The following is a 17,892-nucleotide window of genomic DNA, read 5'->3' as shown; positions in this document are numbered from 1 at the left end:
GAGGGGTCATAGTTTTAAGGTGGTTGGAGGAAAGTATAGAGGGGATGTCAGAGGCGAGTTCTTTACACAGAGAGTTGAGAGAGCATGGAATGCGTTGCCAGCAGCAGTTGTGGAAGCAAGGTCATTGGGGACATTTAAGAGACTGCTGGACATGCATATGGTCACAGAAATTTGAGGGTGCATACATGAGGATCAATGGTTGGCACAACATTGTGGGCTGAAGGGTTTGTTCTGTGTTGTACTGTTCTATGTTCTATATCCCTGGACACTGCAGGGCAATTTAGCATGATCAATTCACCTAAACTGCACACCTTTAAACTGTGGGAGGAACCAGAGCACCTGGTGCAAAACCACACAGATACAGTAAAAATGTCTGTATGATGTTTGCACAGTCACCGAAGGATAGAATCGAACCCAGGTCTCTGGCAATGATGCAGCAGTGCTAAACACTGTACCATAGCAACACTCTGTGATCTACTGCTCAAACCAAAATACTGTCTCTCTAATCTAATATTCCTCCAATCACATGCTGTTCCTCTCTCACATTTGCTGCTACAGACAGGACCAACATGTGGTTTGGGGGATGTTTGGTGGGTGGGGGGGGGGGGGGGAAATGGAGTTGGTGAAAACAGCTCGGTACGTAAATGCCTATTGCGTAAATGCCTATTGCGGACTAATCACTGGAGTTACTGCTGACTGAGCACAGGCCGGTAGCTTTGCCACCAGGAGCCAGACTTTAGGTGGCCTGCTGCACCTAGGGTTCCAGGGGAATGGAAAGGGGTGAGGGAGTAAAATGGAGGCACATGCAAGTGGTAGCAGGAGAAGGAACAGGCTGCAAGTGAGAGGTAGGAAGGAGGATGTTGGTAGGAGGATAGGGTAAAACTATCAATGAAGGGGAGAAGGAGGTGCTTACAAGGTTGGGGGAAAGCAGAAAAAAAAGAGAATGGACGTTTTTAAACCTGCAAGTAAACAATTCTCATCTAACCAGAGGCCAGGGAATTTGTATTAACTGAGGTAAAAGGAATTCCTTGCAAATAAAATGTGAAATCTGCAACATAAGACAGCATAAATTCAGTAGCTACTACGTAAGAAATATTATGAACAATGTGTCAATCTTTAAATGAAGATCAGAAATGCAGTTAAATAGTTGCAACTATCTGGTTAAAACACTTTGCCCATATGGTGATGGAGATGTTTGTGACCTCACTAATCTGCAGGTGGTGTGTTAAAACGACAGACACTTCAATATAAAGAGACGCTGAGAGTTACTTTCAAAATAATTTTTATTACTAATTTATGCTTGTTATGTTTTGCCAATTTAAATACTGTGCAGTCTATAAATGAATGATTTCCTTGCATGTTGTAGCTCGAGGTTACCAAAGGCTTGATAATTGAGGATATTGAAAAGTTCTTCTAATTTTGTTGAGTATCCAAAATACCAAATGAGAACACATAATGATATAATGCTACAAGGCAGCATGGTTTTGTGCAGAGGAGATCGTGCCTTACCAACTTATAGAGTTCTTTGAGGAAGTGACCAAGTTGATAGGTGAAAGAAGGGCTGTTGATGTCATTTACATGGACTTTAGTAAGGTGCTTGATAAGGTTCCCTATGGTAAACTAATGGAGAAAGTGAAGTCACATGGTATGCAGGGTGTTCTAGCTAGGTGGATAAAGAACTGGTTGAACAAGATAAAAGAACAGGAGACAGAGAGTAGTAGTTGAAGGGAGTTTCTCGAAATGGAGAAAGGTGGCCAGTGGTGTTCCACAGGGATCAGTGCTGGGGCCACTGTTGTTTGTGATATACATAAATGATCTGGAAGAGGGCGTTGTTGGTATGATCAGCAAATTTGCAGATGGCACGAAGATTGGTGGAGTAGCAGAAAGCATAGGGGACTGTCAAAGAATACAAGAGAATATAGATAGATTGGAGAGTTGGGTGGAGAAGTGGCAGATGGAGTTCAATCCAGGCAAATGTGAGGTGATGTGTTTTGGAAAGTCTAATTCTAGAGCGAATTATACAGTAAATGGAAGAGCTTTGGGAAAAGTTGATGAGCAGGGAGATTTAGGAGTTCAGGTCCATTGTACCCTGCACAGCTGGATAGAGTGGTCAAGAAGGCTTATGGTATGCTTGCCTTCATCGGACGAGGGATGAAGTGTAAGTACTGGCAGGTCATGTTAAAATTGTACAAGACATTTAGAATACTGTGTACAGTTCTGATTGCCACATTACCAAAAGGATGTGGACGCTTTAGAGAGGGTGCATAGAAAGAATGTTGCCTGGTATGGAAGGTGCTAGCTATGAAGAGAGGTCGAGTAGGTTAGGTTTGTTTTCATTCGAAAAAAGGAGATTGAGGGGGCACCTGATTGGGGTTGACAAAAGCATGAAGGATTTAGACAAGGTAGATAGAGATAAGCTTTTTCACAGGGTGAAGGATTCAATAACGAGAGGTCATGCTTTCAAGGTGAGAGGTGAAAAGTTTACAGGAGATACACATGGCAAGTACTTTACACAGAGGGTGATAGGTGGCTGGAACGCGTTGCCAGCAGAGGTAGTAGAGACAGGCACGACAGATTTATTTAAGATGCAGTTGGACAGATGCATGAGTAGGTGGGGAGCAGAGGGATACAGATGCTTAGGAATTGGGCGACAGGTTTAGACAGTGAATTTGGATCGGTTCAGGCTTGGAAGGCTGAAGGGCCCGTTCCTGGGCTGTAAATTTTGTTTGTCCTTTGTTCTTTCTAATAAATATGTTAACAAGGATGAAAGTAATACCTAAAAAATCAAAGAAGCAGTCCTCAAGAAAATCTGTACAGTCTTCAAAAGAAGTGACTTTGACATACTGCCAGGTTCAAATAGGTAGAGATGCTTACATAATATGAATGACAAAGCTGTCTAACAATGCCAAGGCTATAAAGTCTATCATATTGAAATCTCTGCTTTCTATAGTCTTCAGGCATAAAGCAAAGAAACCAAGTTTTTTTTGGCTGAACCTATAGTAAACTGTGTGACCCCACTGTGTCTATGGTTTTGAGTTCTGGCACCAAGGTTTTGTACAGACAGGAAGAAATTTACTTGAACAAATCCAGGAATGATTAAAACTGGAGTTGTTCTCCTGAGAGCCAAAAAAGGCAGAGGAATTGTGGTAGAAATACTATAAAATGAGAAAGGGTTTGGATTGAATAAACTGAAACTGTTTCCAATGGCTGGAGGATTACTAATCACATGCCCAAATTTAACTTTTAAGGAGGCACTGGATTCCTCTTAGAAAGACCTGGTGCAGACTGAATGACCTCTTCCTATTCTGCACTCTTCTGTTCTATAGGGCCTAAAGTACATTGTAAAGTCAGAAGCTGAAAGGAGCCCATAATTTCTCTCTTTAGCCCTGGGTTGGGGAGTGGGGGCAGAATGGAATTTCAACTCCACCTATTAGATAGATTTTAACATGGGCAGTTAAAATGCCCCACATGACTTAACCAGCAGAAATATACAATTTCAGAGCCATGCTTCAAGACAGGCTGGTTTCACCCATGCAAGTCATAAGTGAGCTCATTAGGGCGCAACGACAAATTTATGGTGTGGGCCCCAAAGCTAACATTCAGCCTGAGCAAAAATCTGAGAAGAGGATCTCAAATTTGAAATTGCAAGATTTTTTTTTTTAAAAACGTTGCCTTCTGGGCAAGTCTTCCTTCAAATCCTACAAAAGATAGATAAGGCTTTTTTTGCTATGCACATCCAGTTCTTAAGGTAAGGCCCTCTAGAAACCTGTACCCTATATCTCTGCAAATATCACTGCATGTCCAAAACCAGTCAAATGTTTGACGGCATAGCAGCTAATTTTCCATGAACCAGCAGTATATTAACAAGGCACATTGGTTAAAACCATCACTTGAACTATGATGGGCAAGTTAGAATCTTACTGAAACTGCTCAATTTCTTTCTGCCAGTCATCTGGTGCAATTAGTTAACATTTAGAAGTACACAAGTTAAATGAAAGACAGATTCAATCTGGCTGCCCATATATTAATCCATATCTTTATTAGCTTTTATTACTACTTTCCAATGTTTTCCATCTTCTAGCCAGAAAATCAATTGTCTGTGCCCCACTAAGCTTTGCCAGTTTTATGCACTTTGGCACACTTGCTTTCAAACATCTTCCAAGGGCATGTATCATGGCACTTCAACTAACATTTGAAGGTGCAAATAGCCACCGGTTTATTTCTACGATCTGTTGCAACAGTTGCATTCATCCTTTCAGCCAAAATATTGCTAAACACCTCCACACTTTGCAATTTCCTTGCTTCCTATTGAAAATTATACTAAGAACAGTTTATTCAATCACACTTTGCTCCAGCAACTTGAATTTTCTTCTCTCCTGGCAAAGGTCCAATTTCCTTCTTCCATGCTAAACCCTTTCATATAAAATAATCAAGGGAAATATTGCCAGTTAATACGTAAATGATAAATAATGATTTGTTTTTGCATTCTTGTGCTCTTCTTCTTTGCTCCTGCAGTCTTTGCATTGAGGCAAATTTAAACATTCAGGCAAGTGATTATCTAGCCTGAACAAAGCATCAATTGCAGTTTTATTAGAAAATCAGCAAAACAAAAGCATTAGTGGATTTCTGACTACAATAAGAAGCTTATCAATAATAAGTAGGCCAATTTAACTGCAAAAATACTATGCTTTTAAATGGTGTTGGAGTGGGATGTTGTTGAAGAGGTACTGCTGATGTTAGAGATATTGGAATGATCATAAATGACCACTCATATGTGTTAAAATCCATTCCTAGGAACAGGCCCAAGCCTTCAAAAGATTAAATAAAAAGGTCATATCACCAACAACTATTAAACTGTAGATGCATTCAGTCAGGTACCCAACTTTGAGGTTTTGCTGCTCATTCAGTTTGTTCAAGGTATTATTGAAGTAGATTTGTGAGCTCATTATACCATTAGGTGAAATGAGCTAAAAACTCATTGAATCAAAAAAAAAACTCACTCCATGTCAAGCATGATGGTGACTGCTGCAGAAATGATATTCTCAATTAAACACTCATACTTTAATCTTTAAATACTAATTCCTAACACAGCCTTATTGTAAAGTACTGTCTGACCGAGCAGTTTAAAAGCAGTTAGCAAAAGATATAACTGGCTGAGTTTTGTGAACCCGAAAGGGATATCCTTCAGCAACAGTTCTGAATCTAAACAGTATCTTTCAAATTCCCATGTCACTTCAAAAGTGGCAGAGAGACGACAGTGAATGAACAAAACAGTAAATGAGGTGGTGGATTTTAATGAAGGTCTTTGTGGAAAAGGAGATTGTCTCTGCACTAAGATATTTTAGGGAATTCAGGAGTGCAGGGCTCAGACAGCTGGAAGTGCCGAGAGAGAAGAAATGCCCAAGACGACACAACCCGAGTAATGAAAAATTTTGGAGGAAGGGAGATCATGGTGAAAGAAGAGATAGGCGAGATGAAGAGTAGATTTAGCAAGAGTAGTAGGTTGCAGAGAGACATAAATAGGATGCAGAGCTGGGCTGAGAGGTGGCAAATGGAGTTTAATGTGGACAAGTGTGAGGTGATACACTTTGACGGAGTAGTCGGAATGCAAAGTACTGGGCTAATGGTAAGATTCTTGGGAGTGCAGATGAGCAGAGAGAGCTCGGTGTCCATGTACACAGATCTCTGAAAGTTGCCACCCAGATTGACAGGGTTGTTAAGAAGGCATACAGTGTTTTAGCCTTTATTAATAGAGGGATTGAGTTCCAGAACCAGGAGGTTATTCTGCAGCTGTACAAAGCTCTGGTACGGCCACACTTGGGAGTATTGTGTACAGTTCTGGTCACTGCATTATAAGAAGGATGTGGAAGCTTTGGAAAGGGTGCAGAGGAGATTTACTAGGATGTTGCCTGGAATGGAAGGAATGTCTTACCAGGAAAGGCTGAGGGTCTTGAGGCTTTTCTCATTAGAGAGAAGAAGGTTGAGAGGTGACTTAATAGAGACATACAAGATAATCAGAGGGTTAGATAGGGTGGACAGGGAGAGCCTTTTTCCAAGTATGGGGACGGCAAACACGAGGTAACACAACTTTAAAGTGAGGGGAGGTAGGTATAAGACAGATGTCAGAGATAGTTTCTTTATTCAGAGAGTAGTAAGGGTATGGAATGCTTTGCCAGCAATGGTAGTTGATTCACCAAGTTTAAGTGCATTTAAGTCGTCATTGAACAGGCATATGAACGTACATGGAATAGTGTAGGTGGGATGGGCTTCAGGTTAGTATGAGAAGGCAGTGCAACATCGAGAGCCAAAGGGCCTGTACTGTGCCGTAATGTTCTAAGAGGATGAACACTTAGAATTAAGAGGCATGTGAGGAACTGTAGGCCACCAAGAACATGATGGATGAGCAAGCATGATGTTGTGACAGACTGAATATTCACTAAGGTTTAAAGAGGATGGAGAATGAGGAGCCAACCAAGAAAACACTGGAAAAGCTAATTCTGAAGATAACAAAAAAAAGCGAGGATTCTGGCAGCAAATGAGCAGAGGTAATGGCAAAAACAGGCAATGTTTGAGAAAGCAAAAATAGTAAAATAAAATTTGTGATCAATACTTGCATTTTGACATAGCCCCTAACAGAATGGAAGCAGGGAAAGAAAATCAAAACAAAAAACAAAATTCTGGAGAAACTCAGCAGTTTCTCCATCTGTGGTGAGTAAACAAAGTAGGGTGGCATGGTGGCTCAGCGCCAGGGACCCAGGTTCGAATCTAACCTCGGGTGACTATCTGCGTGGGTTTCCTCCCACAATCCAAAGGTGTGCAGAGGCCAGGTGAATTAGCCATGCTAAAATTGCCCATTGTGTCAGGTGCATTAGTTAGGGGTAAATGTAGGGGGAATGGGTCTGGGTGGGTTACCTTTTGGAGAGTTGGTGTGGACCTGTTGGGCCAACTGGCCTGTTTCCACACTGTAGGGAATCTAATCAATGCTTTGAGTCTAGTGACGATTCTTCAAGTTCTGAAGAAAGGTCACAGGACTCAAAACATGAATCATGTTTTCTCTCCAAAGTGACAGCCAGACTTGTTGCAGTTCTCCAAAAATTTCTGTTTTGGTTCATTTCAGATCTCCAGCATCCACAGTTCTTTGTTTTATTTGAGGAGAGACTGAGTAGACTGGGACTACACTCCCTGTAATTTAGAAGAATGAGGGGGGAAACTTATAGAAACATACAAAATTATGAAGGGAATACGTAAGACAGAAGCAATGAGGTTGTTTCCACTGGTGATGAAACTAGAACTCGGGCATCACCTCAAAATAAGGGGGAGCAGATTAAGGACTCTGTTGAGAAAGAACTTCTTCACCCAAAAGGTTGTGAATCTGTGGAATTCCTCGCTCAATGAAGCAGTTGAGGCTACCTCACTGAATGTTTTTAAGGTAAAGATAATTCCTTTACTGTACAAGAATTTAAGGTTTATGGTGAGCAGGCAGGTAAGTGGAGCTGAGTCCACAAATAGATAAGCCATGATGTTATTGAATAGCAGAGAAGGCTCGATGGGCAAAATGGCCTACTCCTGCTCCTCTTTCTTATGCTACCTGATGAAGGAGCAGCACTCTGAAAGCTACTACTTCCAATAAACCTATTAGACTATAACCTGGGCGGTGTGTGATTTTTACCTTTGTCCACCTCAGTCCAACACCAGCACCTCCACATTATGTTCTTATGAAATCAAAAGCTCTGCTAGAAAACAATATAAAAATGAAACAGAGTAATCAGAGCTCAGGGGATGATGAGTTCAGTACAGAAGTACAAGCAGGCTGAAGACAGATGCTAAATCCAGAGGCTGATATCAAGCAAATGAAGGTTGCTGTAGCTTTTTGTTACTTGAAAATAACATTGGAGCCACACCATTCAGATCATCATAAGCAAAGCTGAGAAGTTTCTGAAGACATCTACCAGTTTTGGTCAAGATCAAGGCCATGTAACTCAGGTTGGTGCGTGCTGCTGTTGGCTAAGCATCACGATAAAACATAGAGTGCCATGTAGGAGGAGAGGAGCTGTAGTTCGTCATGAAGAAGAAAGAGTTCTGAAGGACTTTACTACTGATGCTGATGACATATTGCAGTATTAGCATATGTCAGCCTGCAAAGCTTCGAACAAAACAAAAAAAAAACTCCAAAAATGGAAACTTGTAAATCACTGGTGTGGGTTGTCACCACTGGAAAATGTCATATGTTTTTACTACCAACAATGGACACGTCTTGCAGTACTGAATATATCCATGACACAGCCCACATTACCTGTTTAATGCTGGAGGACGTAGAGTCAGAAAATCAGCATCAAGTCTAATAGAATTCCAAGATATCAAGCAGCAACATTTTCAATCACTTACACAGTAAAAGGTTAATAGACAGTGATACTGAGCATACAACAGATGGAAATTTGAAATAGGAACATAACTCACCAAATACAGATTAATGCACAGCTTGTGAGTGCGTGCCTCAAATATATTTAAACTGGCAGAGACAAAACATTTGTGCTTGATTACCAAGGAGATCAAAGGTTAAAGGGAAAAACAGGAAAATGGGGTTGAAAAATCTATCAGCCCATAACTGAATGGCCTAATTTCTGCTCCTATGTCTTAATGGTCCTATTTGTTAACTTTACTTCCACAATGTTCTTTAAAGCTCCACCCCATTCCATTCCAATGCCATACCCATCCCACCCCATTAATCTACTGCATATTATTCTTATTCAATCCCTTCTTTCTATGTCATCTCCAATTACCATTTCATATATCTTATGCACCCCCTCCCATACCTACTAGATAATCTCCATGCCATCCCTTCTCTTACAGGGCGCTCTATGTTTTGTGAAGTGGTTTTGAAAAAAAAAGTGTTATCTGTAACTGTGGGTAACAATTGGTAAATTAGATAGTTTAAAACTTGACTGTAACATTCAGTACAGACTACACCTATGCACTCCTCACCAAATAACCAGATACACCTCATAAAATGACTAACCAAAACACTCCAGACAAAACCTGCAATTTTTTATTAAGATTTTAGAGAATAAAAACATAGTTTAAATTGTTCTAATAAAAAGCAAAGGTCACTATTCTTCAGTGAGATAGAGTAAGACATGTGGAAGCGATTAGAGGGCTGAACAGACTGCAGACCACAAATTTTCATGTCAACATGAACAGTACACTAATGGTTTGTTCAACTTTTCACAGGTGCGCACAATCAGGAATAAAAATGAATAATTATTACTTTTCCAACATTCCACACAGAATCTTTATTAGCCAAGAACTTATTTAGTTCTCAGCTTTGCCCTTCTCCGAAGTGACTTGGAAGGAAAATGCAGATAACAATTGACGTAGTTGTTCATTGAGATGCAGGATGTCTTTTGACATTCATCTCAGCTTCAAAATTTTTAACTGATTACAAATTTAGCCTATTGGATTGCATATGGTCATTTAAGCCACATACTGCACCAACTCCAACATATCCTGCCTCTGGAATCAAATATTACAAACTGACTCCCATATTTCTCATTGCCATAAGATCCCAGTCTCATCCATGAGGCCAGGTGCTTCCCCATGGCAGAATGTAGTGGAATAAAAGGGAAAAAAAGGAAAGTCCAAGGGCTAGTTAATTGCACTTTTCTCCAAAGAAGCAGTGACAAAACCCTGAAAGCAAGCTCACTGCCTGCCCTTTCAGGTGTGTACTGAATGGTTCAAAGGGAGGAAACCTTTCTACTCAAGACTTACAATATGCTACCACCTCTCTGCAATTTGTTTTCGTACTCTCCTTTAGGCATGCCTCAACTAATGGTACAATGATTCTTTTTAGACCCCTACTTAAGATTATCTCATAACAGTGGCTTCAAAAAGACATGTAAAAGCTTCATATACAATGCACTCAAGTTGTGAATATGATAACATAGCTGCACCAAACCAAAAACAAAGGCTGTTACTCTTCATTGCAGTAAACTATTGATTATATATTTAAAAAGCTGTACCTAGTAAAATTTGAAGCTACACAATATATGTATGTGAATTGTAACTGGCAAAGCAAAAGCAATTGAACTGTGATTTCATATTTTGACCCTCATTCTAATAAATTGAATTTAAGAAAGTATTATATGGCATTCTACCATCTTATTGAAACCACTATATTTGTAATAAGTGCTCCTAAATTGGTTACTGAAATGGACTCTAATACATTTACACAGGCTTCCATTTTTCATGACCAAAACCAACTGCTATAAAATCACAAGCACGAGGTCATTGATTTGAACTTACATTCTCCTTAGAAAATGATCTCGTAAAACAGAGATATCTAGTGACCTTGGATTTAAATAAGCCGTCCTTCCAGAGGTCAGCATCCAAACCATCTGCTGTTTGCGAAATCTGTAAGAACAAGACAGCATGTGCAAATACGAGGTGGGATAAAGCTGATTCATGTACAGTGAGTTTTGCTACTTTCCCTAATTAACACTGACTGTATCATACTGCATCTCATTAAATCATTCCATCAGACATTGTACAAAATTATTTACGAAAATGCTTCTTAAAAAAATTCAGTCTTCAAGGGCACAGCTGCCTCAAGATACATTGCAAATGGTTTTGATAAGGAATCTTACAACATTTGTGGGCAAGTAGAATGGATGGTGCTTGGCAATGGTGGAAAAAAATTACCATATACTTAAAATTCAAACCATGTCAGGGAATGCTTATATTGTGTTATGTTGACAACTTATGAAACAACATAGGAGAAAATAATGAGATGTGCTAAGAATGGTTTTGCTTCTGACTACTGTTAGTCACCAGTCTTGAAAGCACAGTTTACACAATTGACAATGGTAATTGCAATTTACACACATCAGACTATTCATTTTGAAATGGAGATGTTGTAACGTGGGTAATCTCAATTTACAGTTATAGTACAATTAACACGGTCCACTACAAAGTGAAACTGAAACATGCAATCTTTCTTTAATCCGGAAAAGAAAATACTTCATTCAATTTAAAAACTAGATTTGGTTAATACTCATTAGTTAACACAGATAGCACAATTACATCTACTTATTGAAACATTCAAACAGAAATTGACAGATATATGAATAGGCAGGTAATAGAGGGATACAGGTAGCACAGAGGGAAAAGATTTTTAGTGTAGAAAGGCATCATGTTGGTGCAGTCTTGGTGGGCTGAAGATCCAAAACAATAACACAAGTAATATATTCAAACAAAAGTTTGCCTTTTTATACTTAAGAATTTCTGGAAGGAAAATTAGTGAGAAAGGGGTATATACTATCAAGGGAGCTATTGACAGGGAGTTGCAAAGTTTCACAACTTCTTTAAAAAAGCTTTTCAATTTTAAATATCAAAGTGAATAAAATCACAATTGCCCATGTTATATTCCATCTACCACCTTGTAACCCACTCACTTAACATGTCCACATCTCTGCAATCTGGTGTCTGCCTCACAAAACGTATCATCAACAAACTTAGACAAAGAAACAGAGTAATCAGTAATTAAGGGATTTTCATTATTTCTTAAGATGCTAGCATCCTTATCAAGAACTGCATTTGTTGCAGTCCGGGGGAATTAAAGGGACAAAGCTAACTTTCGACCAAAACCATCTTAAGGAAAAAGGAGTCAGAGAATAATGCTGAATAGAAGTTTATCTGAGTAAACACAAGGATGTTATAGACTTGGTATTTTATATACACACACACAAAAAATGATTTGGGCCTTGTCATGGCCACCTCCTTGCAAGGTTTAATGATGCTCCTTTCATCTTTATTTGGCATACAATGCAGTAAGTAGTGCGAATGTTAACCAATAAATCAGACCACTGGCAAAAATGCGAAAAACTGCTTAATGAAATGAAATGAAATGAAATGAAATGAAATGGTCACCTGCTTTCGTAGGAACAGGCAGGTGCAGAGGTGAATACAACTTTCATTCACCCAAGCATGGAGCACAAAAAGAGTTTGCTATTGGCCAGTGAAGCCTAATCTGAACAACTTCCACTTCAAACAATCACTAATCACTTGCAAACAGTATGCAAGCAAGCTCAAACAAACAACCTCAACCATTACATTAATGGCAAGTGGAACTAATAAGACAGTGTTTCAAATATAGTATAGCTTGTACAATGCGCTCAGTGCTCTGGCATTAGGAGTTTAAAGTATTAAACATGTATGCTGGAAGGCCGGCTGATCTGGAAGGGAGTACACAAGTTTGGGAACCTCTGCTCTAGCAGCTGAGACTGCAGATACCTGAAGCATTCACACACACTAATCATTTTCACAAAATCACCCAACATGACATACATACTTTAGGGTGAAACTGTCAAAGCAATGGTTTGGAAATTCACTGCCTGTTAGAGCACAGTAACATGAACCAAGCACCAAATATACAATGCAAACCAGGTCACTAGTATCATTTTCATGCACAGATATACAAATTTGCAGAAATAGCAGCTTCCATTATTTAGAAAACTGAGCTGCTCATTATTTATTTCATTTCAAAAAGGTCTACCTTTATTGTGAGTCTCAGAAAGAGACCATTTATATTGATTTGCAAAAGAGTGGCAGAGACACATTTCTGCCATTAAAAGTAAAAGAATCCAGCAAGATCAAGATTATTTCAATGTGAGGTGGGGAGAAGAGAGACAGATAGACAGATAGATAGAGAAAGAGAAAGAGAAAGAGAAAGAGAAAGAGAAAGAGAGAAAGAGAGAAAAACAAAGAATGTCTTAATACTGTGCAATATTTCTACTGACTTCAAAGAGTTCCATGCCCAACATCATCAGTGACAGGCTTAAAACCGCCATTATTTCATCTCAGTATTACATTGGTTAAAACATCTCTCTCAACTAACACAACCAACATTTAGAACACCACAATACACCTTGTTCTTCACAGCTTCACTGGACCGACAGCTCCAGAGACTACAAAGGCAATTTTGCACTAAAAAAAATATCCAAAAAGTACTTGTATTAGAAAAATGGAACTTTTAAAAAAACAATCAGAACTCAAGATACGGTGAATGAAATGACTGAGTAACCTTAAGCAATCCTTGACAAAAGTACATTCATTTCTATACTTTAAATAAAATTTGTTTGCAAACAATCCAAGACTGAGACTCAAAGTCTACTTAACCATTTTCACAAAAAGAACTACATAATACTTCTGATCAGCCTTTTGGAGTTGCTCATATTTTGCACAATTTCTGCATTTGCAATCACAGTCAGCACATTTTCAGGTATTTATTCCTATTCCCGAATTACTGATACTGATATAATTCACATGGACAAAGCATACAAAATAAATAAAAGACTGTTACTCCATTGTTTTGCAGGTGCTACAATATCATTTGTGCAATTTTCCAGATTGAGTTACGTCCATGCAGTGGCAGGTGAAGCTTAATTTAAATAAATGCAAGGTGCTGCATTTTGGTAACACAAACAAAAGTAGGACATACACAGTTAATGGTAGGGCCCTGGGGAGTGTTGTCGAACAGAGAACCCTATGGGTTCAGGTACATAGTGTTCCTTGAAAACTGCGGTGCAGGTAGACAGGGTAGTAAAAGGTGGTGGTGTTTGGCATGCTTGTCTTCATTGCTCAGACCACTGGAGTATAAGACTCAGGACATCATGTTGCTATTGTGCAGGATGTTGGTAAGACCGCTTTTGGAGTATTATATACAGTTCTAGTTGCCTGCTATAGGAAAGATATTATTAAATGGAAAAATTTACGAGGGTGTTACTGGGATTGGAGAGTTTGAGTTATAAGGAGAGACTGGATAGGCTAGGACTGTTTTTCACTGGAGCATAGCAGGTTGAAGGGTAACCTTACAGAGGTTTATAAAATCATGAGAGGTATAGATAAGATGGATAACAAAGATCTTTTTCCTAGGATGGGAAGTTTAAAACTAGAGGACATCATTTTAATATTTAAAATGCACCTTAGGAGCAACTTGATCACACAGAGGGTGGCTCTCGTATGTGGAATGAACTGCCAGAGAAAGTGGTTACAACATTTGAAAGGCATTTGGACAGATTTAGAGGAATATGGGCGAAAGGCAGGCAAATGAGATTAGTTTGGAAACCTGGTCAGCCTGGATGAGTTGGACCGAGGGCTCGGTTTCCGTACTCACTGACTCCAAGTGGCTGGCTAGCATGACTCTGGAGGTGTTGCCATGGTGAATGCACCAATAGATAATGATTGATAGTTAACTGCCAAGCTTTGTTTAAACTTAAGCCAGGAGGGCACTTGTGGTACAGTGGTAGTGCTCTTACTTCTGGGCCAAAGTTCAATTTCTACCTGCTCTAGGAGGTGTATAATAATATCTCTAAACAGGCAGACTATAAAATCTGTAGAATCAAACTAAAAAAAGATCAATTTAAGCTTGGCAGGTTATCTAAGATAGGACAATCTCTTGATCAAAGGCATTAACCAGGAAATAGCCATCAACTATTTTGTTTCGTTGAAACATGTGTAATGCAGCGACATGTTCTGTTTGTCTACAAAGAACAGGACCCTGCACATTAATAAATGTAGTACACGTAAACATTCCAAGTTGTGAACGCAACTGACAAGTCTTGAAATGTTTCAATGTCACGATTTAACTAAGGTGAGTGCACCAATAATTGTATCCCACTTTTCCACAAGCCATCACAAAATACACAAGTTCCCAATTAGATCAGTAAAACAACAAACTTGCCCAACTGACTGCTATGCAGGACTGAAGCAATTCATACCAGCTTTGGTCATGAACAAGAAATAACTATATTCATTGTAATGCACTCAATTTTAACCAACAGCAGAGAAAAGAATGGTTTCCTAATCTCTATAATGTGGCTTAAAGCAAAACTCTTCAATAATCTCAAATATACATACACACAATCATTCACAACGAAGCCAGATGGTTTGGCATAGATATCAGGAGTAGGGAAAACAAAATTCTGAAGAGGATCGGTGCTGGGTCCTCTACTTTTTATCATTTACATAAATGATTTGAATGCGAGCATAAGAGGTAAACAGTTAGTATGTTTGCAGATGACACCAAAATTGGAGGTGTAGTGGTCAGATTACAACAGGATCTTGACCAGAAGGGCCAATGGGCTGAGAAGTGGCAGATGGAGTTTAATTCAAACAAATGCGAGGTGCTGCATTTTGGGAAAGCAAATCTTAGCAGGACTTACACACTTAATGGCAAGGTCCTCGGGTGTGTTGCTGAACAAAGAGAGCTTGGAGCGCATGTTCATAGCTCCTTGAAAGTGGAGTCGCAGGTAGATAGGATAGTGAAGGAGGCATTTGGTATGCTTTCCTTTATTGGTCAGAGTACTGAGTACAGGAGTTGGGACATCATGTTGCAGCTGTACAGGACATTGGTTAGGCCACTGTTGGAAAATTGCGTGCAATTCTGGTCTCCTTCCTATCAGAAAAATGTTGTGAAACTTGAAAGGGTTCAGAAAAGATTTACAAGGATGTTGCCAGGGTTGGAGAATTTGAGCTATAGGGAGAGGCTGAACAGGCTGGGGCGTCCATGGAGCATCGGAGACTGAGGGGTGATGTTATAGAGGTTTACAAAATTATGAGGGGTATGGATAGGGTAAATAGGCAAAGTCTTTTCCCTGGGGTGGGAGAGTCCAGAACTAGAGGGCATAGGTTTAGGGTGAGAGGGGAAAGATATAAAAGAGACCTAAGGGGCAACTTTTTCACACAGAGTGTGGTACATATATAGAATGAACTGTCGGAGGAAGTTCATTCTATATATGGTGGAGGCTGGTACAATTGCAACATTTAAGAGGCATTTGGATGGGTATATGAATAGGAAGGGTTTGGAGGGATATGGACCGGGTGCTGGCAGGTGGGACTAAATTGGGTTGGGATATCTCGTCGGCATGGACGGGTTTGACCAAAGGGTCTGTTTCCATGCTGTATATCTCTATGACTCTATCTATGACTCTAAATAGTCTCAGATTTCAGCAAAGATGATACTCTTATTTGCAAAGCAATGGTTGTCCTTAACTTAGATACTTGCCCCAGTGAATTTGGGATACATTTCCTCCAAATTCCACAGCACGAACCAATGGTCTACATGTGGCAGTGGTTGAAGAAAGTGGAAGTGATTGCACCAGCATGTCAACTGGCATGTACAGAGCCTTGGAGTGGTGCTTGGCCAGAGAGTGATCTCTGGACATAGCTCTTTTCTTGCTGGATTTCATTTTTTAAAGTTTTCTTGGGATTTTTTGCATGAGAGGAAGAGAGAGATGTTTTAATTTTGACAGCTCTGGAGATCTTTGGTTGCACAGCACTGCAACAAACTGTAGCTCAACCAAACATAAGGCTACCATCAGGCAGTCTTTCCTTAACACAAAAGATTCAGTCTCAAAAGTATCCTCCTCAGTACTTCAAAAAATAACATTTTTATTTAAGGTGTAAGACAGTGTAATCCACTTGATTTTCTCAAATTGCCTTTACTCTCCTGATATTTCAGCTATAGAGCAATCCAACTTCAACTCCAGTTTACAATCCAGAAAGGAAACAGGCAAGTTTTCTTACAAGAGTGTGATTCATAGTACACTCGGGATTATTCAGCAAATGGTGCCCAATGGCAGAAACACATCTAGTATCGAACACAGTCTAGAACTTTTGCAAGAATGGGCTGGTTGGTACAGTCAGTGTGTTTGTGCTTTGAACAGCCAAGGATCTATGCACGGTATGATTCACCAGAGTTGTAAAGTATGGTCTACTTATGCAATGCCATGACATTGAAATCCATATACTTTATTACTCATTAGGACTACAACCAACACATATTGTGGCTTGACAGCAGTTAGCTTTGAACATCACTCATGTTGCTGAAGCAGAAAATCTGCATGAACCAGCAAGCTTCACCGGTTACTCAAATTCCGAGATACCTTATCCTTAAAGAATAACATTTCCATTACGTACATAACAAATTTGTTATTTTTAAATCAATCGCAGATAAACACCGAAGAATTTCCTTACACCTTCTACTGGACTTCATCCTTTGCTAAACGTACCCTTGAAACTGAGCACATGAATGTTCCTTTTTCTTCATAGGCTAGTTGAGAAATCTGCCAGACATTTCTCTACCATGGACTACTGCAATCCTACTTTTACTGGGAAATTTATGCACTGGGATTCCTACAGTTCCAGTTGTTATAAGGTTTGCCTTGTAAATAGCACCTAAGCCATTTGCTCATCGTATAAGATTGAAGCTGAAATAGGGTGCAACAAATCTATACTGTAGGACAGTGGCTAAGCTGATCAGATCAGTTTTTGCTATATCATGCAAACTCATGAACAGGCTGAAGGCTGCCATTTTCAGTTATAAGTGCCCAGTCTAGCTGAGGTACCTCAAAAAATGTGAGCAACAGGCGAGGGGAGGCCTGCTGTTTCCTGCTGATACTATACAGTTACAATATAAATGGTAAATGCTGTTAAGCCCAACAATATTCTGCCTATCACACTGAAGTTGTGTGGTATGTGAATTTCAGTGTCCATGTGCCACTACGTGTATAGGCTATAAGTCCGAAAGACTGGTGAATCACACTAAACAGTTTTCTCTTCAAATATTTATAACAGACAAGGTACTGACTATGAGGAGAAAGTGAGGACTGCAGATGCTGGAGATCAGAGCTGAAAATGTGTTGCTAGAAAAGCGCAGCAGGTCAGGCAGCATCCAAGGAACAGGAGAATCGATGTTTCGGGCATAAGCCCTTCTTCAGGAATGAGGAAAGTGTGCCCAGCAGGCTAAGATAAAAGGTAGGGACTTGGGGGAGGGGCATTGGAAATGCAATAGGTGGAAGGAGGTCAAGGTGAGGGTGATAGGCCGGAGTGGGGTGGGGG

At 39.7% G+C, this 17,892-nt stretch overlaps 1 protein-coding gene across 4 annotated transcripts in view; it reads right to left on the bottom strand.

The window, feature by feature from the left end:
- The window catches only part of mvb12ba (multivesicular body subunit 12Ba), a 177,839-nt gene that overhangs the window by 123,781 nt on the left and 36,166 nt on the right, over positions 1-17,892 (bottom strand). For all 4 annotated transcript variants that reach the window (XM_043720218.1, XM_043720217.1, XM_043720220.1 and 1 more), the window contains exon 3: positions 10,300-10,407. In XM_043720218.1, the coding sequence (XP_043576153.1) occupies positions 10,300-10,407 (108 nt within the window). The remainder of the gene's footprint in view (positions 1-10,299; positions 10,408-17,892) is intronic.

Source organism: Chiloscyllium plagiosum, chromosome 30 (assembly GCF_004010195.1).
Source record: "Chiloscyllium plagiosum isolate BGI_BamShark_2017 chromosome 30, ASM401019v2, whole genome shotgun sequence".
In the NCBI taxonomy this organism is placed as follows: Eukaryota; Metazoa; Chordata; class Chondrichthyes; order Orectolobiformes; family Hemiscylliidae; genus Chiloscyllium; species Chiloscyllium plagiosum.
Note: the sequence above shows the minus strand (reverse complement) of the source record. Positions and strands in the feature narration are given on the sequence as shown.